This window comes from Musca autumnalis, unplaced genomic scaffold, assembly GCF_047663935.1.
Source record: "Musca autumnalis isolate F117 unplaced genomic scaffold, ASM4766393v1 scaffold_5, whole genome shotgun sequence".
NCBI lineage: Eukaryota > Metazoa > Arthropoda > Insecta > Diptera > Muscidae > Musca > Musca autumnalis.
In genome coordinates, this window is record NW_027412088.1 from 7129114 (window position 1) to 7154684 (window position 25571).

At 35.0% G+C, this 25571-nt stretch overlaps 2 protein-coding genes across 2 annotated transcripts; one reads left to right on the top strand and one right to left on the bottom strand.

Annotated features, from left to right (window-relative positions):
• Nucleotides 1-3462: 3462 nt before the first annotated feature.
• Nucleotides 3463-14191, bottom strand: LOC141406536 (uncharacterized). Its single transcript, XM_073992171.1, has 3 exons — nt 14033-14191; nt 4296-4517; nt 3463-4226 (listed from the first exon to the last, which is right to left on the bottom strand). The coding sequence occupies exons 1-3, from the start codon at nt 14034-14036 to the stop codon at nt 3595-3597; spliced, it is 858 nt and encodes a 285-aa protein (XP_073848272.1). The 5' UTR covers nt 14037-14191; the 3' UTR covers nt 3463-3594.
• A 920-nt stretch (nt 14192-15111) lies between these two features.
• Nucleotides 15112-19746, top strand: LOC141406534 (uncharacterized). The gene is made up of 3 exons (XM_073992166.1): nt 15112-15262; nt 17791-18276; nt 18339-19746. Exons 1-3 carry the CDS (start codon nt 15259-15261, stop codon nt 19619-19621), a joined length of 1773 nt encoding a protein of 590 aa, XP_073848267.1. The 5' UTR covers nt 15112-15258; the 3' UTR covers nt 19622-19746.
• Nucleotides 19747-25571: the final 5825 nt, after the last annotated feature.

Genomic DNA, 25571 nt, shown 5'->3' on the forward strand with positions numbered 1-25571 from the left:
GACAGACAGACAGACGGACGGACATGGCTAAATCAACTCCAAATTGAAAGTTTCGATTCATATAGACTGAGGGTATATCTCTGTCGGCAAAGCCGACTGATACTTTTTATACACTGAGCATTTATGCTAACGAGGGTATATACACATTCATACGGGCAAAATGTGCCACATCGAAATAATGGTTTTAGACCCCAAGTATCTTTGGACGAAATGTATTTCAGACAATTTGGAGTCGATTTAGCAATGTCCGTCCGTCTGTCTGTCTGGCTGGTGCGCATGACAACTCTCAAACGGATGAGCCGATTTTACTTAGTTTAATTTCGAACTCTTAAAAAGAGAAACCGATTTGGTCCATACTTTGCACATAGTGAAATGTGTACTAGACTTAGATAAGGTTTCAATATTGACTCAATCGGTCCACTCCTTCGGGTACCTCCCACACAAAATTTCGGAAAAGTTCAGTTTAGGATCTGCACTCGAATCGCTTTGAGTTTTGTTGTAGCAACTTGTATTCAAAATGTGGTCTTCGTAATATTTTGTGCAAACATAGTTTAAGTTCGAAGATGGGTTAATCGGTCCACTTCTTCCGGTACCTCTCCCACAAAAGTTAGAAAATGTTCGGAAAAATTGTGCGCACAATAACTCTTGATGGGAGTGACAGATTTGGTACATACTTTACACATCCTAATATATCTACCAGGTATAGGTCAGGTTCGAATATGGACTATATTTGTCCACTCCTTCGGGTACCATCCCGCACAAAATTTTGTATAAATTCACTTTAAGACCTGCTCTCGGATCACTTTGATTTTTGTTGAAACAACTTGCATTCCCTGCCTCAATTACGACAGTAAAAAAGTTCAAAAATGTTCGGAAAAATTGTTCGTACGGTAATTCTTGAAGGGAGTGGCCGAATTGGTCTATTCTTTACACATCCTAATATATCTACCAGATATAGATCAGGTTCCAATATGGACTATATTTGTCCAATACATCCGGTACCTCCCACACAAAATTGCGGATAAGTTCACTTTAAGACCTAATATCGAATCACTTTGATTTTTGTTAAAGCAACTTGCATTCGCTGTCTCAATTACGATGGTAAAAGTTTTTTTAGGGGCAAGTCCATACTTCTTGCGCAAACAGCCCGAAGAGTGTAAAAACCCCCTATGGCACCATATGTTGTGGCTGGAGATTCACTTCCATAACGGTCAATGTCGATTCATTCCTTGTAGTATCTCCTCAGCAAAACTTTTGTTCTTTAATCCTAATCAACATTTTTGTCGGTTCAAATGCCCAAAATTTTTAAAACCCCCTAAATACATACGTATTTTGGGAAAAAATTGTTTCAATATACACAGGCTGAGGGTATATCTCTGTCGGCAAAGCCGACTGATACTTTTTTACTTGTTATATAAATATTTAATGACAGCAAGCATTTCTAATTTTTCCATTGTAAAAAAATTGCGGGTGGGTCTTTTTTGAACACCTGTTTCTATATGAAGGAGTTGCCAGATTGAAACAAAATTTAACATGTGTTCATAACAGAGATGGAAGTTTCCAAAACACTTAACATTTTTCTGTTTATACCGCGCTTTTTGTGCTAGGCTAAGAAGTTTCCGAACTGCCCTCGTAGTGACTGGAGAGCTCGAACCGAATACTGCGTTCGTCCACACTTTGGATATCGTAATATTTCTTCGAATATTAGATGAAATTCGAAGGTGGAAAGAGTGAACGTTCCGATACCTCCCCCACAAATATTGGAAAATATTCGCTAAAATGGTACTCTAAATATTGTCGAAACTCAGTTTAAAAAAAAAAAACCCTATCTGTCGATATCCCCGCAAATTTTTGCGCTTTAATCCTATCCATATTGTTTTGAAAACCCCCTAAATACGTAAGTTTAAAAAAAAAAAAAGTATTTCAATACACACAGGCTGAGCGTATATCTCTGTCGGCAATGTCGACTGATACTTTTTTTACTTGTTAAATAAAGTTTGGACAAAATATGACGAAGACCAATTTTTGGACCAAATAGTTTGATCTGTTCGAGAGTTATCTTGCGCTCCAACCACTACACACGGTATCATAGAGGTTTTTGCACCTTTCAGGCTATTTTCTCAAGAGGTATGGACTTGCCTCTGAAAAATCTCTTGCCGACGTAAAGGAGGCAGCGTACGCAAGTTGCTTCAACAGAAATCAAAGTGATTCGAGAGCGGGCTTTAAAGTGAATTTATCTAAATTTTTGTGTGGGAGGTACCCGAAGGAGTGGACAAATATAGTTCATATTCAAACCTGATCTATATCTGGTAGACATATTAGGATGTGTAAAGTATGGACCAAATCGGTCACTCCATTCAAGAGTTATCGTGTGCACAATTTTTCCCAACATTTTTGAACTTTTGTGGGGCAGGTACCTGAAGGAGTGGACCGATATAGCTTATCATCGAACTTCAATTAAGTTTGGACAAAACATTACGAAGCCCAAATTTTGGACCGAATCGGCAGATCCGTTCGAGAGTTCTCTTGCGCTCCAACAACTACACATGGTCTCATGGGCGTTTTTTGCACCTTTCAGGCTATTTTCTCAGGAAATATGGACTTGCCCCTGATTAAATTTGTTCCGTCGTTTGGGGGGCAGTGAATACAAGTTGCCACAGCAAAAATCAAATCGATTCGAGAGCAGGTTCTAAACTGCGCTTTTCCGAAATTTTGTGTGGGAGGTACCCGATGGAGTGGACCGATTGAGTCCAAATTGAAACCTCATCTAAGTCTGGTCGACATTTCACGATTTGCAAAGTATGGACCAAATCGGTTACTCCCTTCAAGAGTTATCGTGCGCACAAATCTTCCGAACATTTTCGAACTTTTGTGGGGGAGGTACCGGAAGAAGTGGACCGATCTTCGATCTTAAACTAAGTTTGGACAAAATATTACGTAAGCCAAATTTTGGACATAATCGGTTGATCCGTTCGAGAGTTATCGTGCGCTCCAGCCAGACAGACAGACAGATGGACATTGCTAAATCGACTCCAAATTGTCTGAAACTAATTTCGTCCAAACATACTTGGGGTCTAAAACCATTATTTCGATGAGGCATATTTTGCCCGTATGAAATTGTATATACCTTTTCTAGTCTAAATGTTGAGGGTATAAAAATATTTAAAAAATGTTTTGATAAGGCAGTTTTCAATCTTCAGACGATCTCTTGATAAATAACGAAAATAAAAGTCACATTTTAAACGCTCCTTATGACTTATTTTCGATTGCGATACATTTTGTTATTGTATTTTAAATTGAAATCTTTTAAATCGTTAGAGGGAGCCACATTCGAGTCCCTTTTTGATCATACAAGTGAGTTAATCAGTTTTTGATCACCAAAAAGACTCTAAAAAGACTACGCCACGTAATTTTTGAAAACACAATCTTCCAAATGCTGGCTAGGAATTAGCTAAATAAGTATGTATTTGTATACTGTATTTTATTTTTAAATAGAACATAAATTAATCACAATAGATTAAAACAACATTTTTTGTGTAAAAAGTAATAATTCAACAATGGAAATGGAATGAAATGAAACAGGACATGAATTACTTAAGATCTGACTAACACTTCATAGTTGTCAAGACGTACTTCTTGACCACCGAATGGAATGTACAAACAACCATGAGAGGGATGTACTTTTCCGGGTGTCAAACTACCGCTCCAATGACCACGACCAATGTACAAAGGTTCACCATCGGAAGTGCGACCACAGACAACAGCACCGGGGGGAACGCTGCCATTGGAGTCTGGTACCCATCCGTAACCATAACCGACCAACAATTCAAAGTCCTGCTTCACATGTTCACCACCACCATAGGCAACATAGGCACAGCCCTTGCCGGGAATAACTTTAGCGGGCAAAAGATCACCATTGTGATAAGCACGGCCAACATAGATGTCCTGACCATCACAGTCAGTACCACCATGAACGGTACCGGGCAAAATAGCGGTACCCGATGAGGAAATCCAGGTTTCAGGTTGTACCAAAACTTCGTAGTGTTCCAATTTGACTTCAGCACCACCATAGGGAATGTACAAGCAGCCATGGGAAGGATGAACTTTGCCAGGGGTCAAACTGCCATGGTGATGGCCACGGCCCACATACAAGGGTTCACCATCACTGGTGTTTCCTACACGCAAGGCATGAGGAGGAACGGAGCCATGACTTGCGGGCATCCAAACTGAAATTGAATAAATTATTAGTAATTAATGACTAAGTTCGTACATGTGACTCAGTTGCTTGGACTTACCATAATGATGACCTGTTAGAATTTCAACATCATGTTTGTTGTGTTCTTCGCCACCCCAGGCAACGTAGGCTTGTTTCTTGTTGGGAATTACCTTGCATGGCAACAAATCACCATTGTGATAGGCACGTCCAACATAGATGTCATCACCATCGGTATCATTACCAGCATGAATGGCAAATGGAGGCAAATCCTCATAGACATTTGTTGTTACCCAAGTGTGATCTGTACAAGTTTAAGTTTGCGGGATTATAGATTTGCAAAACAAAAATTAAATTGGTAACATTGTAAGGTAACTCTGGAATTTGAAAAATTGGCACAGAAGAAGACTTTTTATGCAATTTTCTTTGAACGAATTACATTTGATGAAACTATTATTAAAAGAACCGGTTTATTATAGCAAAATGGCAACATTAACAACAACACTAACTCTCAAGTATAACAAGATAATACCAGCAAGTCAAGTGTCGCAAGAAATGTACTTGGATACTACACCTATTTTGAGTCATAATTAAACGGAACCTAACTTTGACAGACAGACAAACAAATAAACATTTCATTTACGTATGAGTGTTTGTTTGGAAGCAAATTTTATAAAAAAAAATATCAAAATATTTTGGAGCAGGGAGAGAAGTGAAGATAAGAAATACTTGTTGCTAGCTTCTTCAGGTTTTGTTTTTTATAGTTTACAGCAAAATGAACAAAAAAATCACCTTGCAATGTTAAGAATTCTTAGAACAAAGCTCATTAAAGTTCGCTGTTATTATCATTCAATACTGTGGACTCAATTATTATGACGGTGTTGTATTTAGGAATATTATTTATTGGGGCTTATCAAAAATCCAACAAAATTTCAAAAGTAAACAAGTTATCAGTCAAAATCATTTAAGGATTATTAATTGAGTTTGCCAATCAAAAGAGAAAACAAAATACACAACACCATTTTGTGTTCTGTTTTTAGTTAATGACTCAAGATTAGGTGGTATTACAAGGAACCTTAACTGTCATAAATGAAAAACGGTACTTATGACTGAAACAGCATGAGGGACGTTATGAAGCTTTAAAATTACAAATATGAATAATTGACATTCGAAATAGGGCCTTAAGTTTTCACATTTTGCTTTAAATTATTTACACAAGTGCAAAATGAATTGTTTCTGGATGATGAAAGAGAAAATGTCTAGGAAAAATATTATGAAAATGTAAGTATGTATGTACATTGGGGTGAGCCAACAAAAAAGGAATTTTTTCCATTTGCAAAAATGTGTAGAATGTTTAAAGTACATTAAATTTGTTTAACATTCGTCGGACATACATACATGTTCTCCCTTAAATTGCATGGGTTACACTATGCAACACTGAAAATGCAAACAACTTCTAGTATGGATTTTTTGAAAGTACATATTTAGACTACAAAAACCCTTGTTGGGTTTTGTCCTGTCAGATCCAGTTCGGATTTTATGGCCTCATATAAACCGGGCTAAATCTACACTTTTTTGAATTTATCAGGCCTTTATCTCAGAAACGAATAGGAATATGGCCTTGCTGTCTTTAGCAATATTGTAGCCCTAAACTAGTAGAACTTATCTTTTGAACAAACCACATAAGAAAAACTCCATCTAGGGCATCAAAATCTATAAAATATAGAAAATTTTACATAATTGCTGCAATTCTGGTCTTTGTCGGCTAAACTATTGGGAGTTGAACCAAGTAACCTTTTGCAAAAATCTTCCAAATAAAGTTCTCAACAATTCTTTAGAACATCCTGAATCTCTAAAATGCTTACTTCATATTGTTTCAGCGGTATTTTGAATCATATCTTTTAACAACACGTATTTCAAACACAGTTCACACTAACAGTTTATTCTCGCATTTCGGATTTCACTACATTATTGACATTTTTATTAAATCGTCGTTGAGAAATGTACTGAAAACAACGGTATAGAGGCATTTTACAACAATGACATGTTCTGAAGAGTTGTGTATTACATTCCAGGGAATATTTTTCCAAAAGAAAATATTAACAGTTTTGGATATACGGTGCGAAATGTATAAAAATTGTGGTATTTTTGCATATATTTTGAAATTTTAGGCAATAAATGTAATTTTTCGAGTTCATTATTTCTTCAAATATTGTATTCTTGTCCTTATCTACAAATTTGCTTCAGAGGTCAGAAGAAGATTCGCATTGGTTTCAGAGATATAGCCCCGAATTTCTTTAAAAACTCAATATTTAACCATGTTTAGATGGGGCCATAAAATCCGAGCTGGATCTGACACAACAAAACCCAACTAGGGTTTCTTGTCGTTTGGGTCTGTACTTTCAAAAAATCCGCAGTTCGAATTGTTTGCACAAGATCACCTTAAAAATGTTGCACAGTGTTATCAAAGAAAAAAATCTTTAACACATCTTAACCAACACTTTGGCATGACATTTTCACGTCTTGTTTTGAAAATGCTGTATTGAAATATGATTTTCATGACCAAAAACTCTGTATTAATACAAAGGAATTCATGATATAACTACAATTTAATTATAATCAAAAAGTTTACATCGAAAATTGCAGTTTTATCGCCGCTGCACCGCAACACTCCACTCACCGCATCCAGGTATGTTTAATCTTTCAAAAGGTTTTTTGGTATATATTTTCTTCCCATCACCAGTTCAGATTTCGGCACGGATTCTAACTGCACTCCATTAAGAATTTTTATTTTGTGATTTACTTTTAGTTTGTAATGCTGTTATTTTATAACAAAATTTTGGAAATGTATACTATTTTGTTTTGGAAAGAAATTATGTCGCTTGCTACTTATAGGGATCTACAAACGGACTTGTTTTAGGGATCTTTAGAAAAACAAGTAAAAAAGTGTCAGTCGGCTTTGCTGACAGATATATACCCTCAGCCAATGTGAAGTGAAACTTTCACCTACGGACAGATCGAATTTATTTAAGGTCTCTTCAGAATTTTGTGGCCCTTTTTGGACATTTGAACTTGCCGACAAAAATGTGGATTAGGAATTAACTTCCCTAAGATACAAATGTTGCACTTTTGTGGGGGAGGTACCCTTAGAGAGGATCGATATGGGCCATTTTAGAAGTTAAACTAAATATTAACAAACTATTAACAGATCCAAAGTTTGGACCAAATTATTTGCCCCATTCAAGTGATATTGTCCTAGCATTTTAGTGAAATTTTTTAAATATTGTGGAGAAGTACCAGAAGTTGTAGACCGGTATTGTCCCATGAAACTAAATTTGGATATAATATGACGAAGACCAAATGTTGGACCAAATCGGTTGAACAGTTCGAGAGTTATCGTGCTCTCCGACCGGCACATATGGTGACACAGGGGTTTTTACACCTTTCGGGCTGTTTTCCCAAGAAATATGGACTAGCCCCTGAAAAAACTTTTACCGTCGTAATGGAGGTAGCGAATGCAAATAGCTTCAACAAAAATCAAAGTGATTCGAGAGCAGGTCTTAAAGTGAACTTATACGAAATTTTGTGTGAGAGGTACCAGAAGGAGTAGACAAATATAGTCCATATTCGAACCTGATCTATATCTGGTAGATATATTAGGATGTGTAAAGTATGGATTACATCGGTCACTCCCTTCAAGAGTTATCGTGCGCACAATTTTTCCGAAAATTTTTGAACTTTTGTGGGGGAGGTACCTGAAGGAGTGGACCGATATGGTTTATCATCGAATCTAAACTATGTTTGGACAAAATAATACGAAGGCCAAATTTTGGACCGAATCGGCAGATCCGTTCGAGAGTTATCTTGCGCTCCAACAACTACACACGGTGTCATAAGGGCTTTTTGCACCTTTTGATGGGCTTTTTATGGACCTTTGTATGGACTTGCCCCTGATGAAACTTATAACGTCGTATAGGGGGCAGTGAATACAAGTTGTTGCAACAAAAATCAAAGCGATTCGAGAGCAGGTCCTAATCTGAACTTATCCGAAATTTTGTGTGGGATGTACCCGAAGGAGTGGACCGACTGAGTCCATATTGGAACCTCATCTAAGTTTGGTAGAAATTTTAAGATGTGCAAAGCATGGATCAAATCGGTTACTTCCATCAAGAGTTATCGTACGTAAAAATTTTCCGAACTTTTGTGGAGGAGGTACCGGAAGGAGTGGACCGATATGGCCCATCTTTGAACCTAAACCAAGTTTGAACAAAATATTACGATACCCAAAATTTGGTTTGAATCAGTTGATCCGTTCGTATCAGTTGATCGGATCCAAATTGTCTGAAACTAATTTCGTCCAAACATACATGAGGTCTAAAACCGTTATTTCGATGAGGCACATTTTTGTCGCACATATTTATCGTATATACCCTTTCTTGCCTAACTTGGCGTTTACAAAGACAGACTGTCTGCAAATACAACTCTGATTTACTAATACATACAAACATTTGGCTAGTTGCCTCGGCACTTTCTGGTAATTTTCGTAGACAGTAAACATGGACATTTTTGAATAAATGAAAACAAAACTATTTCAAATAACAAACAAGGCAACAGCCCCTGGATTCTTGTTCTATGAAAATTGGAAATTAAAAAAAATGCTTTATAAGTCCATATTTATATTAGGCAAATTTCCTTGCGGCAACTGTCAGTTTGATGGAGAGAGAGGTGAAGCATATGGTAACCATTTGCCTCTCAACACCCTCCCTCATCGACAAATTGACAATTGCCGCTAGGAAAATTGCTTAATGTAAATATGGACTAAAATTTTTCATTTGACATTTATTCCCTTTATAAAAGTTTTCATTTCAAATGTTCATATAACCAGAATTGAGCCCCTGGACTGGCATGAAAAAATCGACTATTTTCATTCATAATTTTACAACCGTTTTTGAAGTTGTCTGGACGCCTACGTCACACAGGCTAGTTTTGCGTTTTTGACAATCAATACATGTACTCATGTGAGGGTAAAAAGAGTGGAGTCCCATTCTAATTTTAGTTCGAAGATTGGGAACTTCCTATCCTATTCTAAATAATAAACCTTATATATAGCTTTAAAAATAAATAATAGATACATGTATATTAGGCCGGACGATTTGAAAACCTTCATGGGCTTTTCGCGTTTCTTATTCCTGGGATTGAACTGAGCAAAAAAGTCCACTACGATGAAAATCGAGCCTCCCGATTTTTACTTGAAGTTTTTTATTGACGTTTTTTGGATATTTTGGCATATAACAGCCAAACCATTGAAATTTTCGATCCAACACAAGTACAAAAATCGTTGCCAAGACAGTAGTTAAGAACTCTCTAATACATCGCGAAAGCATTGGAACGCTCCTTCAGGCAGTTTTTGGCCTTGAGAAGGAGCAAACTTTTCGAAAAATGTCGATAAATGACACTGTGCTACAAAAGTTGACCAGAAAAATATTCAAGTATTCTGATGCAAAATTATATCGTGTTGGAATCCATGGACAACGACAATGCCTTTAGTTCGGTTGGGTCACTTCGTATTATTTTTTTATAACGGTAAAAGTAATGAAAACCTGGGTTTCTTACATTTTCAAATTTAAACGGACATATCTTCTTTTTTCACAACGGATTTCTAGTGATCCTTCTTCCTTTTAAAGTGGTGAATAATTTCTTTAGAACAAGTTATTATTTGTTTAAATCGGTTAACAAATGGCTAAGTTATAGTGGTTTAAGTCTGAAAACCCCCTCATAACAACTATAACGGAATTTCTCATAATAGGAAGAAGGATCACTAGAAATCCGCTGTGAAAAAAGATGATATGCCCGTTGAAATTTGAAAATGTAAGAAACCCAGATTTTCACTAATTTTACCGTTATAAAAAATAAAACGAAGTGACCCAACCGAACTAAAGGCATTGTCGTTGTCCATGGACCCCAACACGATAGAATTTTGCATCAGAACGCTTGAATATTTTTATGGTCAACTTTTATAGCACAGTGCCATTTATCGACATTTTCCGAAAAGTTTGCACCTTCTCAAGGCCAAAACTGTCTGATGGAGCATTCCAATGCTTTTGCGATGTATTAGAGAGTTCTTAATCACTGTCTTGGCTAAAATTTTTGTCTTGGTTTGACCGTTATATGCTAAAATGTCCAAAAAACGTGGATAAAAAACTTAAAGTCAGAATCGGCAGCCTCGATTTTTCGCGGTAGAACTATGGTCTAGTGGACTTTTTTGCTCAGTTCAATCCCAGGAATCAGAAACGCGAAGGGCCCATTAAGGTTTTTTTCCTTCCGTACAAATCGCCCCGCCCTAATGTATATACATATGTGTTCCATAAAAACCTTTTTATTAGATCGATGGAATGGGTTAAAATGCTGATGAAAATATCGGATCTTTGACGACTTCCTTCGAATGGGTTCTAATCAGTGTTGCCGAATTTGACGATTTATCGTCATTTTGACGATTTTTTGGCCTAAAATTGAAAATTGACGATTTGACGATTTTATGGTCCAAAATGACGATTTTTCACGTAATCCCGAATTGCATGAAATAAAACATGATAACTATATTTTGGCCAGAATTTCACGAAAGTCTTTAAGGAAAGCAATATTCCAAACTCGGTTTCATGAGCTATTTTAATGTTTTTAAACAATTTCGAGACGGAATGGCTTTATTTAGGCACATACATATCTGGAATAGAGGTATTTTCATAGTTTTTGCCTCAACTTGGATTTACATCAGCTGAACATTTTCATGTAGGATTGTTAATGAATGAAAATCTTCCTTTAACATTTTTCGAGATATAATACTTCCGACCCATGTCCTCTTTAATGAGAGTTTTTGTCGATTTTCTGCCCATCAACCAAATGTACGTGGACCGACAAACATGGACGGTCACACTGTCAAGCAAGCGAAGTTTGAGGGAACAATTTCTTGATACTTTGAACGCGTTTTTTTCGAAATGGCATTTTTGAAGTCGGTGCCAACGATAGCTCGAACCGAAACCGATCTTCACATGATTTGGTGAGCTTATTAAATAAATAAAAGGCTGCCCTTAAGCGAGACAGTTTAAAAAAAAATTGCCAGATTTTTTGACAAAAAAACAGTAAATTTTTTTGTTAAAATCAAAATTTTGACTTTGACAGTTAATTTTTTTTATAAAAAAGTTTGTTTAAAATTCTGTTTCGCCTTAAGGTAATATTAATAGGTTCTTAAAATGCTTACACACATGTGCGATAATCGACGCATTCGTTTTCGACTCATCGTTGGCATCGCAAAACGCTTTTATAAAAAAGGGTTTCGCAGATAGTCATTTACCGCAAGACTTTGCAATATTTTTCAACAACAAAAATACCAAAAGTAGTATAAGAAGGAAAGAGCACTTTCCTTCTTGATGAACGAATTAAAAAAAAATGGTAGTTTCTTTGAAAACAATTCAAGAAAATGAGTTTTTGTGGTCTGGCCAACTAGGGACAACCCTTTAAGTGAGATTGGGTTATATTTATTTATTGCTGTGGGTTGTATATTTTATGTTGTTGGTCTCATTGACAAACCTATCGGCTAAAAATTGCATTAAACGGTAACCAAACCTAGTTTTGGATCATGATGACGATTTTTTGACGATTTTGCAAATTTTGTTGACGATTTGACGATTTTTTTGACGATTTCCGACCAAAAACTGTCGGCAACGCTGGTTCTAATACCGATGGAAATATTGGATCCTTCACGACTTCATTTGAACCAATGCAAAATATGAAGTGAAATCATGGCATCTCATGGAATCAGTTTCATAAAATTTTGCTGGGATTATTTGGTAATGGAATTTATTGATGGGTAATGCCTATTTGGGCAATAGTATGTACACTGCAGGCCAGGCAACATCAAATTCCAGAGGCAAAATATCACTCAGTGTAATGTTGGCGACATTTCCTGAGTATTTCAGCAACGAAAAACTTCGCAGCAAGTGCTAGGCTATAATAAGTAGATCCCATATCATTAAGCTAACACCAATTCATATGAGAGCAGTATTCTTGTCCATTCTGGGTTGTTTGTGGAACAATTATATTATTATAATGTCTACTCATGAAAGTCGAAATATAAATAAATAGATTAACAGGACTATTCGTTTTAGAGCTAGAGTGGGTACCGCAAATCGCTTAAAAACGGCAGGACAACATTACCGAACTTAGCTCTAGATGTGCCTCTTCAGATGAAAAATGGTGTACAAAAAACTAAAGCCGTGTAACCGAATTCCTAGTTCCAAAACGAATGAGCAACGTCATACAAACTAGCGTGTAAAATTACGTATACGCAGTGTTTTTCATACAAACGATGTAGACAATTGGAACTAGATCGTTCCATCTAGTTCAATTGCCACAACTCTATAAAAAAGATTGGTAGTTTTCTTGGAAAAATTCATGAAAATGTGGTGTTTTGGAGTGCACAAATTGGTGTAACGTCTTAAATAGAGACAAAAACGTCTGCATAGACATAACAAAAATGGTCGTTAGGAGTATTTATAGGTAATTTAAAATAGTACCGTAAGACTCCTAAATTTTAATTTTAAATTTGTAAACAAGTTAACTTTTGTAACGAATTTTAAATCTGTGGAGGCTTTAAAATATAACATTTTGTAATTTATAACAAAAAATGTAGGGCACACAAAGAGTTGTTAGTTATTTTTCGAGTACATACAACCTTATCTACACTCATGTTAATGTAGATAAGAGATAAGAAGTAACCGTCGCACGTTACAATTTCAATTGGCCTTTTTATATTGACTGATTATGACAATGATGATGATTCACACCTGTAATGTGTGTGTTATTTTACAAAACAGACTTTATTCTATACATTTTTTTAACAGAGCGGAACAAAATTGTAGTCCAATAATTTGTTGTTGTATTGAGTTGCTGGTATAAATTAAAAAAAAAATGAAATATGATTAATAAACTCATTGGCAAGGTATGGCGATTATATTAATGCAATAAAACTGGAGGTGAAAAAGTTCTGGTATTGAACGCCACGTATAAACATTGTTGTTGGTTTGAGTGTCAAATTTTCTTTATCAACCAATGGCTTATCTGAAGTATAAAAGGAATATATTTTCCAGAAGTACTTTTCGTCGTATATATATTTTTTTTTTTTTTTGTAAAAATATAGAAAAATGTGACAATTTCAAATTAAAGGCAAGGCATTAAACTATAACGACTTGAAGAAATGCATAATACAATAAAAGGACAACATGAAGAACAAAACATTCAAAAGGAAATATTTGAACACATAGTTGTATACCACAGCAGTTTTTATTAAATTAGGTATCACAAATCACAGCAATGTTATGATATCGTAACAAGAGAGTTTAACTTCATTTAATGAAAAAATGTTATGTTATGTTAATGTCTTTAAATTTTATTCGTTCAGTGTAATCAAGATCTTTGTATGTACATATACTTCCCAATACTTTTGAACTTTTTAATTTATATTTAAATAATGAAAACACCTGTTACTTGTATTTATAGATCCAATGAGTTCCGTCGATGCTCTAGTTTCATATATATTTTTTGTAACACAATAATTACCGAAACCGAACATGCTGCTATCATATGAATGAATACGACTTTTCTAAAGGTTTTGGGTTTTCTTTTAAGTAAAATGATCAGCATTTGAATTTTACAATGATCAATCTTCAATTATAGCACTCCACACATGTATTTTTGTTACAAATTCCAAGTTTCCTTTTGCCAATCAATATTTTTCGTCTTCAAAATAACACTTTCATTACTTACCCATATTTATTGATGTGTCTAGTATGTTCTAACTATCCGTACTAACTAAAAAAGGGTTCTTGATTCTTTAAACGTTTTACTAAAACTGTCGGAAAACATTTAAACATGCACTTTATCAGCACCTTTAGTCGCTGATAAGTCTTCTTCTGCCAACACCTGATAAAACAATATTACAGGTGAGTAAAACAAAAAGTTGACGGAACACAGGGTGCGTGAACTATTATCGGTTATGATATGATATGGGCGAGAAAATATTTTGTCGTGTTAAACAAAAAAAAAAAAAACATTACACACTGAATTGCGAAATACTCGCACAAAATAATGTAACAGGAAGTAGGGGAGTTATTTATTGGTTAGATTACAAAAATTGTTGAAACAATTCTGATATGAGGCATTAAAAACTGAGAAACAGTCTATTTTATTAAAGAAAGTGTCCGATGGTTTTCTTAAATCCTTTAAATCAATTTTATTTAACAACAAAAAATATTAATATTCTTTGGGAAAACGATTTTAATTAAAACGCCTAAAAGTATGCTAAGCTTAGGTGAATTCAACTGTTTTACAATGATCTTTGTGTATGCTGTAATTTTACAAATGCGTTGTAATTTAACCGATGCAATCCAGAACATGAAAAGGGATGGGCAGGAGGTATTCACATAATTACATCCTTTTACATTCTTTCTTTTAGCACACTTTCTTTTTCCACTTCGTTGCGGCACTCTGTATTTTTATTAAAACCATCATTATCTTATCATTTTACCAAAAATTATACATATATCAATAATTTGTAGCAGTTAGTCAATACTTACTAATCAGTAAATATGTATGTGATATGGCATTTTTCTTCACTGGCCAGGTGTACAAGGGGATTCACTTAACCAAACATTCCTCTTATACTCTCTCTTCTACTACCACAACTGAGTCATACATTGGAAAGTATTTGGCAAATCAGTTATCGTACCTCCTTTCTTATCGTATCTCCTGCGTTCTTATACTGTAAACGAAGCAAAAAACATTCTTATCTGGGTAAACCTTTTCCACTGGAAGTTGGTATTTTCAAAATAAAGCCATTTCAAATTGATAAATGGTTTTGTTGCTATTTTAGATTCACATGAATCAGTCCCAAGAAAACAACTAGTTCTACTGTGGTAAAGAAAAAAACTAATTTGGAACGGACAATTGCTATTTGCGAATATTTTGGAAATTGAAGGAAACTTCAAGAGAAAATGGGTAAGTTGAATTTTAGTTTAAATAGTCGATTTTGTTTGTTATTAATGTTGTTGTTGTTTGTTATTAATGTTCGCCAAGGACAATGAAGACTATAGTTTCGAACCTCGCCACTGGTTCTCATCAGTTCCCTTATTTGTTGTTTGTTGTTTGCGGATATACTCCACCGAAATTTCATCTTCGGCAACCTTCTCCACTGTTTGCCTATTACAGCAATGAACCAATCATGTCTCAAAACGTGGATTTTTAAAGAAATATTTTTTAACATCGTTGCTCTTATAAAGAATATTTTTTTTTAATTTTTTTCGACAACGTGGATTTTTTAACGAATATTTTTCCCAAAAAGTGGATTCTTTAAAGAATATTTTTCCCAAAACTGGGATTTTTAAACGAATATTTTCCCAAAACGTGGATTTTTAACGAATATTTTTCCTAAAACGCGGATTTTTAACGAATATTTTTCCCAAAACGTGGGTTTTTAACGAATATTTCCCCCAAAACATGGATTTTTTAACAAAAATTTCCCCCAAAACGTGGAATTTTTAACGAATATTTTTTCCCAAAACTTGTTTTTTTAACGAATATTTTTTCTCAAAATTGGATTCCTTAAAGAATAATTTTTCCCAAAACGTGGATTTTTTAACGAATTTTTTTCCCAAAACGTGGATTTTTTAGCGAATATGTTTCACAAAACGTGGATTTTTTAACGAATATGTTTCCCAATACGTCGATTTTTTAACAAATGTTTTCCCCAAAAACGTGGATTTTTAACGAATATTTTTCCAAAAACGTAGATTTCTAACGAATATGTTTCCAAAAAACATGAATTTTTAACGCATATGTTTTTCACAAAAAGTGGATTTTTTTAACGAATACTTAAAAAACGTGGATTTTTTACGAATATTTTTCCCAAAACATGATTTTTTTTGACGAATATTTTTTCCCAAAACATGAATTTTTAACGAATATTTTTTCCCCAAAATGTGGATTTTTTAACGAATATTTTGTCCCACAACGTGGTATTTTTAACGAATATTTTTCCCAAAAAGTGGATTTTTTAACGAATATTTTTCCACAAAAACATGAATTTTTAACGAATATTTTTTCCACAAAACGTGGATTTTTTAGAGAATATTTAAAAAAACATGGATTTTTAACGAATATTTTTTCCCAAAACATGGATTTTTTGACGAATACTTTTTCCCCCAAAATGTGGATTTTTTAACGATTATTTTTTTTTTAAACTTGGATTTTTTAACGAAAGTTTTTCTCAAAATGTGAAAATTGTTAACGAATATATTTCCAAAAACGTGGATTTTTAACGAATATTTTTTCCCAAAACTTTTAACTTTTTAACGAATATTTTCCCCAAAACATGGATTTTTTAACGAATATTTTTTCACAAAACGTGGATTTTTTAAAGAATATTTTTCGCAAAACGTGAATTTTTTAACGAATATTTTTTCCCAAAACTTGAACTTTTTAACGAATATTTTTCCCCAAAACATGGATTTTTAACGAATATTTTTTCACAAAACGTGGATTTTTTAAAGAATATTTTTCGCAAAACGTGAATTTTTTAACGAATATTTTTTTCCCAAAACGTGGATTTCTTAACGAATATTTTTTCCCAAAACGTGGATTTCTTAACGAATATTTTTTACCAAAACATGGATTTTTTAACGAATATTTTTCCCAAAACGTGGATTTTTTAACGAATATTTTGTCCCAAAATGTGGAATTTTTAACGAATATTTTCCCAAAACGTGAATTTTTTAACGAATTTTTTCCCAAAACGTGGATTTCTTAACGAATAAATTTCCCAAACTTGGATTTTTTAACGAAAGTTTTTCTCAAAATGTGAAAATTGTTAACGAATATATTTCCAAAAACGGGGATTTTTAACGAATGCTTTTCCAAAAATGTGGAAATGTTAACAAATATTTTCCCCAAAAAGCGGATTTTTTTTTAAATATCTTTTCCCAAAACATGGAGTTTTCAACGAATATTTTTTCCCCAAACGTGGATTTTTTAAAGAATATTTTTCGCGAGTTTTTTAACTATCGTTTAAAAATTTGCTAACTATGTTCTAACAGCCCTTAAACTGCACTTAAGCAAATATGGTGAACTTTTGTAGGTTTCGGCCAAATCGGATGCACAATTAATACATTTTTGTGCTCATCAGTCATTTGAATTGATCCCGACACAGCTAAAGCTATTTAGAAAATGTGGACTTGCCTCTAAAAAAAGTGCTGCAAAAAATTTCATGACGATCCGAAAAGTGTTCCTAAACTGCACTTTTGGCAAAAGTTTTGAAATTTTGTGGGGGAGATACCCAATGGAGTGGACCGATATAGTCCATATTCGAACCTGATCTATGTCTGGAAGAAATATATATTTTTTAGAAATATTTGTATAGCTTACTCACAAAACATCAACATTTTGTCTGCTTTATTTTGCCTTCTCCCTATATATCTAACCATTCTGAATCGAAATCCAATTATTAAAACTTTTTTTCGATTTTATTTTAGCCCAAAATTGGTTACATTCATCTCCGTATGCACCGCTGCCACCCAAAGCTGTGGTCGGTGGTTATGACAGTGATGGCACCCCCATTTACGTTGGCCGCTCATTTCATGAGGGGGATTGCCTGCCGACAAAAGTAATACCCAGCAAAAGATTGGCATTTGTTTCATGGGCTGGTGGTGAACATTCCAAATCCCATTATGAATTGTTATTGGGCGACAATTATACATGGCAACCCTGTTTCGGTCCAAATATACCACCAAATGCAATAAGCTCGGGTAAAACCAGTAGCGGAGAACCGTTGTATATTGGACGTGGTCATTATGCCAATAGTTTGACAGTGGGAAAAGTTCAACCCTCACATGGATGTTTGTACATCCCTTACCAGGGAGGCGAAATTAAATTGGAAAAATATGAAGTTTTGGTCTATGGTGGAGGTGGTGTGGCTGCTGGTGGAGCTCCGGAATCTGCTCCTCTAATTGATTTTGAAGGTAAACTTTTGTCAAATTTTAGTGAAGAAAATTATTATTTATCATTTTTACTTGAATTTCAGATTACAAATGGGTCAATTCCTCTTCCTACTCCAATCTACCACCCAATGCTGTGGTGGGTGGTAATGATTTTGATGGTGATATGATGTATGTGGGCAGAGCTTTCCACAACGGTGACATGTTGGTGCTGAAAGTAGTTCCCGCCAAACAATTGGCCTTTGGTTCCTGGAGGGGAGAAGAAATACCCAAGGATCACTTTGAAATTTTGTGTGGCCGCAATTTGGTGTGGCGTCATTGCTATAATCACATGATTCCCGATAATGCCGTTGTTTGTGGCACCACATCTTTGGAGCAGCCCGTATACATAGGCAGAGGTCATTATGAGGGCAGTTTAACGGTGGGACGTGTTTCTAAGGTCCACAAGGCTCTGTTCATTCCCTTCAGAGGAGTTGAACGCCGTTTGGAAACTTATGAAATTTTGGTTGAAGAAAAACAGTCCGCAGGCTGGAAGGTAGAACTGGTGTCTACTGATCCCTTACCTCCACCACCACCCATGACACCACCAGAGAAACTGTGCCCATATCCAGAGCTAGGGGCTCCAGTTTGTCCCTATCCAGAAATAAAGCCACCCATGCCAATGCCAACACCTACTGGACCACCACCGCCATATACGCCAAATCCCATGCCAATGCCCAACCCTGGGCCTAGTTACTTACCACCCAAACCGGGATTCATCGAAGCTGTCACATACACGCCTCCAGGTGGTGCATATCAACCGCCACCACCAACTATGACGCCTGCATCCACATACAATCCCTCGAGTTATCCTCCACCTCCTGCCACAATTGTTGTTACAGCTACAACTTATCAGCCATCCGATCGCTTTGACAGATGGATTCCAGCCTCGCCTGGTTACACACCAGGAGATGCTGTACATGCTGGTCAAGATTCCGACATGTCCACCATTTATGTTTGTCGTGCCTTCCATAATGGAGATTTTATTCCCGGTAAAGCAGTACCTGGTCGCTCATCAGCCTATGTTTCGTATCAGGGTCAAGAAATCCATAAAACTAACTATGAAATGCTGGTGGGTCAACATTACATTTGGGTCCCCGCCATAAATGGTTATGCTCCCGGAGCAGTTGAAGGAGGACGTACCAGAAACGGAGAAATACTATATATTGGTCGCGCTCCTTATCATGGCTCCTTGACCTGTGGTAAAATTCATCGCTCACATGGATGTCTTTATATCCCTTACGGTGGTCGGGAAATTCGCATTGATGGTGGTTATGAAATTCTGGTACATCGTGATGAATACTATCGTTGCCAGGGTATGGTTTATTAAAGAGGCACAATAATACAATATGTGTTTTTAGAATATGAGCGAAATCCATGACCATAAATATAGTAATTGTAAATTATTGTAAATATGTGTATTTGTTAATAAAAAACTATATAATTATAAAAAAATTACATGCAAGAGGGAATTCAGGATGTAGATTATGAAAATATATTAATAATACGGGTAAGTAGAGATACTGTTTATAGAAATTTAACTGTACTTGCCAATTCTTAATTAAAATCCAATTACACTGTGATACAAATGGAGACAAAATTTTTTTGCAGCATTTCTGAGGCACAAATTCGGGTTTGTGGGAGTCCACAGAAGACGAAAATACCTTTGGTTTCTTTGGGTCACTTCGGGTTTTGATTTTATAACGGTAAATGTAGTGAAAAATGGGCTTTCTTGGATTTTCAAATTTAAACGGACATTACTTCTTTTTTCCACAACCGATTTGCACACACTGTATTTCATTATAAAGGGGAGAGTAATGCCATTCGAACAAGCCATAGGTTTTTAAAATCGGTTAACAAATGGCTAAGTAATAGTGGTTTAAGTGTGACAAAAACGCATTAAAAAACAGTAAAATGTTTTTCCTTGTGCTCTAGGCTGCGTAAATGACACCTAACTGTACAATTATTTACTGTTAACAAGTAGGAAATTTAGTTGGCTTTCCAAAATGGGAAAAACCAACGAAATCGGTTGAAAAATGAATGCGTTACGGCATCTTTTGTATTTCAACTTTTTGGTTTTTTTCATATCTTCCTTTATAAAAGATGGGTATCTTAGCATGTATGATTCTAATTATGATTATCCTGCTTAACAATTACGCACAAGGTATCAATGTTTTATAAAGGAAAATATGAAAAAAAAACCAAAAAGTTGAAACCCAAAAAATACCATAACGCATTCATTTTTCAACGGATTTTGTTGGTTTTTCCCATTTTGGAAAGCCAACTAAATTTCCTACTTGTTAACAGTAAATAATTGTACAGTTAGGTGTCATTTACGCAGCCTAGAGCACAAGGAAAAACATTTTACTGTTTTTTAATGCGTTTTTGTCACACTTAAACCACTATTACTTAGCCATTTGTTAACCGATTTTAAAAATCTATGGCTTGTTCGAAAGGCATTACTCTCCCCTTTATAACGAAAAACAGTGTGTGCAAATCGGTTGTGGAAAAAAGAAGTAATGTCCGTTTAAAGTTGAAAATCCAAGAAAGCCCATTTTTCACTACATTTACCGTTATAAAATGAAAACCCGAAGTGACTCAAAGAAACCAAAGGCATTTTCGTCTTCTGTGGACTCCCACAAAACCGAATTTATGCATTAGAACCCCTGCAAATTTTCACTGTAGCACAGTGTTATTAATTACAACTGTTTTTCCGTTTCATTGGTTACACTGTGATACAAAAGTGGACAAACAATTTTTGCAGGGGTTCTAATGCATAAATTCGGTTTTGTGGAAGTCCATGGAAGACGAAAATATCTTTGGTTTCTTTGGGTCACTTCGTTTTTTGATTTTATAACGGCAAATGTTGTGAAAAATGGGGTTCCTTGGATTTTCAACTTTAAACGGGCATAACTTATTTTTTCCACAACAGATTTCTACAGCTTCTTTTTTCTTTGGAAGGGGAGAATATTTTCCTTCGAACAAGCCATAGGATCGATTAACAAATGTGTAGGTTGTAGTGGTTAGAGTGTGACAAAATCGTATTAAAAACAGGAAAATGTTTTTCCTTGTGCTCTAGGCTGTCTAGAAGATATCAAACAGTGGAATTATTTACCTTTAGCAAGAAGAAAATTTAGTTAGCTTTCTAAAATGAGAAAAACCAATAAAATTGGTTGACAAATAGATGAGTTATGACATATTCTGTGTTTTAACTTTTTGTTTTTTTTTTATATATATATTTTCGTTTATAAAAGATTGGACCGGTAGAGCGTATGACTTTAACTTGAATTTTTCTTCTTAATAATTACTAATTAATTACCGAATTTATGCATCAGCACCCGTGCAAATTTTTGGTGTAGCACAGTGTTATCTTTCGAGTTGGGTAATAATCAAATAATCTACGATAAATTTATATACGACTTAAAGATAGTTATTTAAACCATAACTTCCTAAAGTCCGGTTACCATCAAACCCTATTTTTCAATGTTCATTCCAAATCCGATTTTGAATATTTCAGGCGATAAATTTGCTTGGTAACCCTTCTTCAAACTTCTGAATTATAGCGAAATTAATTCTTTCTTGACAAACTATACATACCAACATGACAAAAAACCTAACGAAATGTGATCACGCCATAACTCAGAAGTTTGAACTATGGCAGAACTGTTCTTCCGGGTTCATCACATTATCTTCATCGACATTCATCGCCAAAAAGAATTTTCACCCCCTAGCCTTTGATTTGGTAAATATTTCAGAAGCACCCCAGATGTCTGCATAAGCAATAACCCAGATAGCATTTAGAAGACTGTTTTGTCAAACATCACGTTGAGGAGTCTTTTTAGAGTCCTTTTGGTGATCAAAAATTGATTAAGTCGCTTGTGTGATCAGAAAGGGACTCGAAAATGACTCTCTGTAATGATTAAAAAGAGTTCAATTTAAAATACAAGAACAAATGTGTAGCAATCACAAATAAATCATTGAGGTGTTTAAAATGTGACAATTTTTTGTTATTTATTGTCACATTTTGATCATCTGGAAGATTGAAAAATGCTTAATCAAAAAAGGGTCATGCAGGTGTTTGAAAAGTGATTATAGTTATGTATATTTTGATCATATTTTGAACAATTAGGTGATTAAAAACTCATTGTTTTGTTTTATTTTTGTTTGGTTGTAAATAATTCTCATATACACTTTCTAAAAAACGTTGATATAAATGTAACGTATAATATTAAGAGCATAGAGAAACACAACACATGTTCAGGTTTTGCCAAGTGAAATGAAGAAGCAGTATACTCACCGCGCAACATAGAGAATAATTAAAAGACATAACAAAGCAGAAAAGACAACAAAACAAAGGAAAGAAACAAAAAATAATAAAGAGAAATTTCTTTTAATTTATTTCGTCTAATAAATGATTTCCTAAAGACTCATAAACGATTATAAACATGAACCAAAAAAGACTCGAAAAAGAGTCCCAAAGGAATCAACAAATCACCAATAAATTATTGAAATACGACTCGAAAAAAAATTTTTATACCATCAGAAAATGGGCAAAAATGACTCGAAACTAATGCAGAGGAAGACTCATTTGTGATTTGCTTAGACGAGTCGCCTGAGGTTATGTTTTCCTACCGACAAAGGAGTCATTTATGATCAGAAAATGAGCTCATATTCCAGCTTTTTAATCGTGCAGTCGGATCAAAAAAGACTCGAATTTGATTAAAATTTTAAAAAAATGCTGGCTGGGAACCAATTGTTATGTCTACATACCTATACATAACCAATAACAAATATACAGAAAAACAAAACATAGTTTAATTCTGAACCAAGTCCGAATAAATGCCAAAAAATTACCATGAAAACGGGACAAAATCGATTAGTCGTAGAAGAGAACCTTACCTAAAATCTTCTAAGCAAAATTTTTGTAGAATATTTGGATGCTGAAAAATCTCATCTTGTGGTACTTTCACTACGGTTCAAGAAATAAAGGACGAAAAGGACATAAAAGGCATTGAGTTAGACGAATGAAATGTTCTACAAAAAGATTCGCCAATCGATTTGACTGAAGACATGTCACCTCATAATGAAGCTACAACAACGCCAAACAGAGATATGGAGCTATTTTCCCAAGTATTATACAGTCCCCGGCATAATTATTTTGACAAAATTTACATTTGTCTTAAAAGGCACATAATTATTATGAGGAATCATAAAACTGGAATTACCAGCATTGGTGTTGAAAGTAGTTCCCGCCAAACAATTGGCCTTTGGTTCCTGGAGGGGAGAAGAAATACCCAAGGATCACTTTGAAATTTTGTGTGGCCGCAATTTGGTGTGGCGCCATTGCTATAATCACATGATTCCCGATAATGCCGTCGTTTGTGGCACCACATCTTTGGAGCAACCCGTATACATAGGCAGAGGTCATTATGAGGGCAGTTTAACAGTGGGTCGTGTTTCAAAGGTCCACAAGGCTTTATTCATTCCTTTTAAGGGAGTTGAACGCCGTTTGGAAACTTATGAAATTTTGGTTGAAGAAAAACAGTCCGCAGGCTGGAAGGTAGAACTGGTGTCTACTGATCCCTTACCTCCACCACCACCCATGACACCACCAGAGAAACTGTGCCCATATCCAGAGCTAGGGGCACCAGTTTGGTGCCTGGTTACACACCAGGAGATGCTGTACATGCTGGTCAAGATTCCGACATGTCCACCATTTATTTTTGTCGTGCCTTCCATAATGGCGATTTTATTCCCGGTAAAGCAGTACCTGGTCGCTCGTCAGCCTATGTTTCGTATCAGGGTCAAGAAATCCATAAAACTAACTATGAAATGCTGGTGGGTCAACATTACATTTGAATGTCGATGAATCATAAAACTGGATATTAACAGCATAGGGGTTTTCTTTGACCTCTCAGCTAAATTAAAATTAATGGATCAAAAAAATTCCAGCTTAATTTCTGATCAGGTAGGTGGATGTTTAAATAGGGAGGCAAAAGCAAAACGGCATAAGTATTTTGACACGTCATAATTATGTTACTTTTGGTAGTTAATCGTACCTTTTGGTACAAAAATTATTTCGCTTTAGCTAAATTATTAACGTTTAGTAAAAATATACTTGACAGTCGTAGATTTTATATTAAAAAAGAGGAAAGTTGGTGTCAAAACATGTAACAAAATTTAAAATTACAGTTTCGGTGATAAAAGTAGCTAATGATCAGTTATTGCTGTAGTTATCTGTTTATTTTGTAATGAATAAATATCAATATACTGAAAACGCCGTAAATATGCACGATCTAGGCAGAAAATGTGAAATTACAGACGTTGCTCTCCCGTAAATAGAGCAGAATTAAAAATCTAATCTTACTTATACACACAGATCCTCATCTCCATGCTTTAATGCTCCCAGACTTCAGAATCCTCGTGTCCACCATTCAAAATACTGGGATTTTTGATTTTTATCGTTAATGCTGTGGACTGTAATAAATATTTGGCACTTTGAACGATATTTCATAACAACATGGTAGTAAACTGATCGAAGTGTTATGTATTCATTTGCAGAACACTGCTACTATGGTAAGGCTGAATTTTTTTGAGCACGTTTGGAGCGCATTTCGGGTTTAAACTTAATGTTATTTCCTTCAATTACACTGTGCAACAAAATGGAGCTCAAAGTCTGTGGGGTGGAAAATTCCTTTTGGGGATGAAAGCTCTTGGTGAGTATATACAGCACCCAGAAGGAAAGATCCGCCGTGAGTCGATCTTTTGAGATATGGATATTTTGCTGGAGACCCTATAAGCCCTCAGATATTAGCGTTATATCTTTGTCCGCTGTTGTTTTAGCTTATTCCCCAAAAAAAATTTTCCACCCCCAAAATTTCGGTTCACAGTGTTATCAAATCTGTTAAAGAAGAAATGTTCTTGCTCTCATAAAAAAGTCGAAATCCGCAAAATATTCCGAGATAATGGGAGAAAATCATCGAAAATTTTGTTTAATGATAAATCTCTTGAATATCCTTATATCCTTAAAATATCGATCCGTAAATGGGTCCATAATTTTACAGATGTGTGAGAAATATATTATTTTTACCCTAACTGATAATAATCAAAAATATAAATGAGGCATTTTGAATTGTTGAGGTCTAAAAATCAATAGAACAATTTTGTCAAAATACTTATGCCAAGCAGTGAAATTTTATTTCCATTACAAAAGTGCAAGCGTACATTTGAATTGATAAAATTTATTACTAATTTTAAGCAGGGATGCCAACTGTTCCGAG

Coding starts and splice junctions, on each gene's coding strand:
- LOC141406536 (XM_073992171.1), bottom strand. Junction 4,227..4,295: donor TCTAACAGGTCATCATTATG/GTAAGTCCAAGC, acceptor ATTCAATTTCAG/TTTGGATGCCCGCAAGTCAT.
- LOC141406534 (XM_073992166.1), top strand. Junction 18,277..18,338: donor TCCTCTAATTGATTTTGAAG/GTAAACTTTTGT, acceptor CTTGAATTTCAG/ATTACAAATGGGTCAATTCC.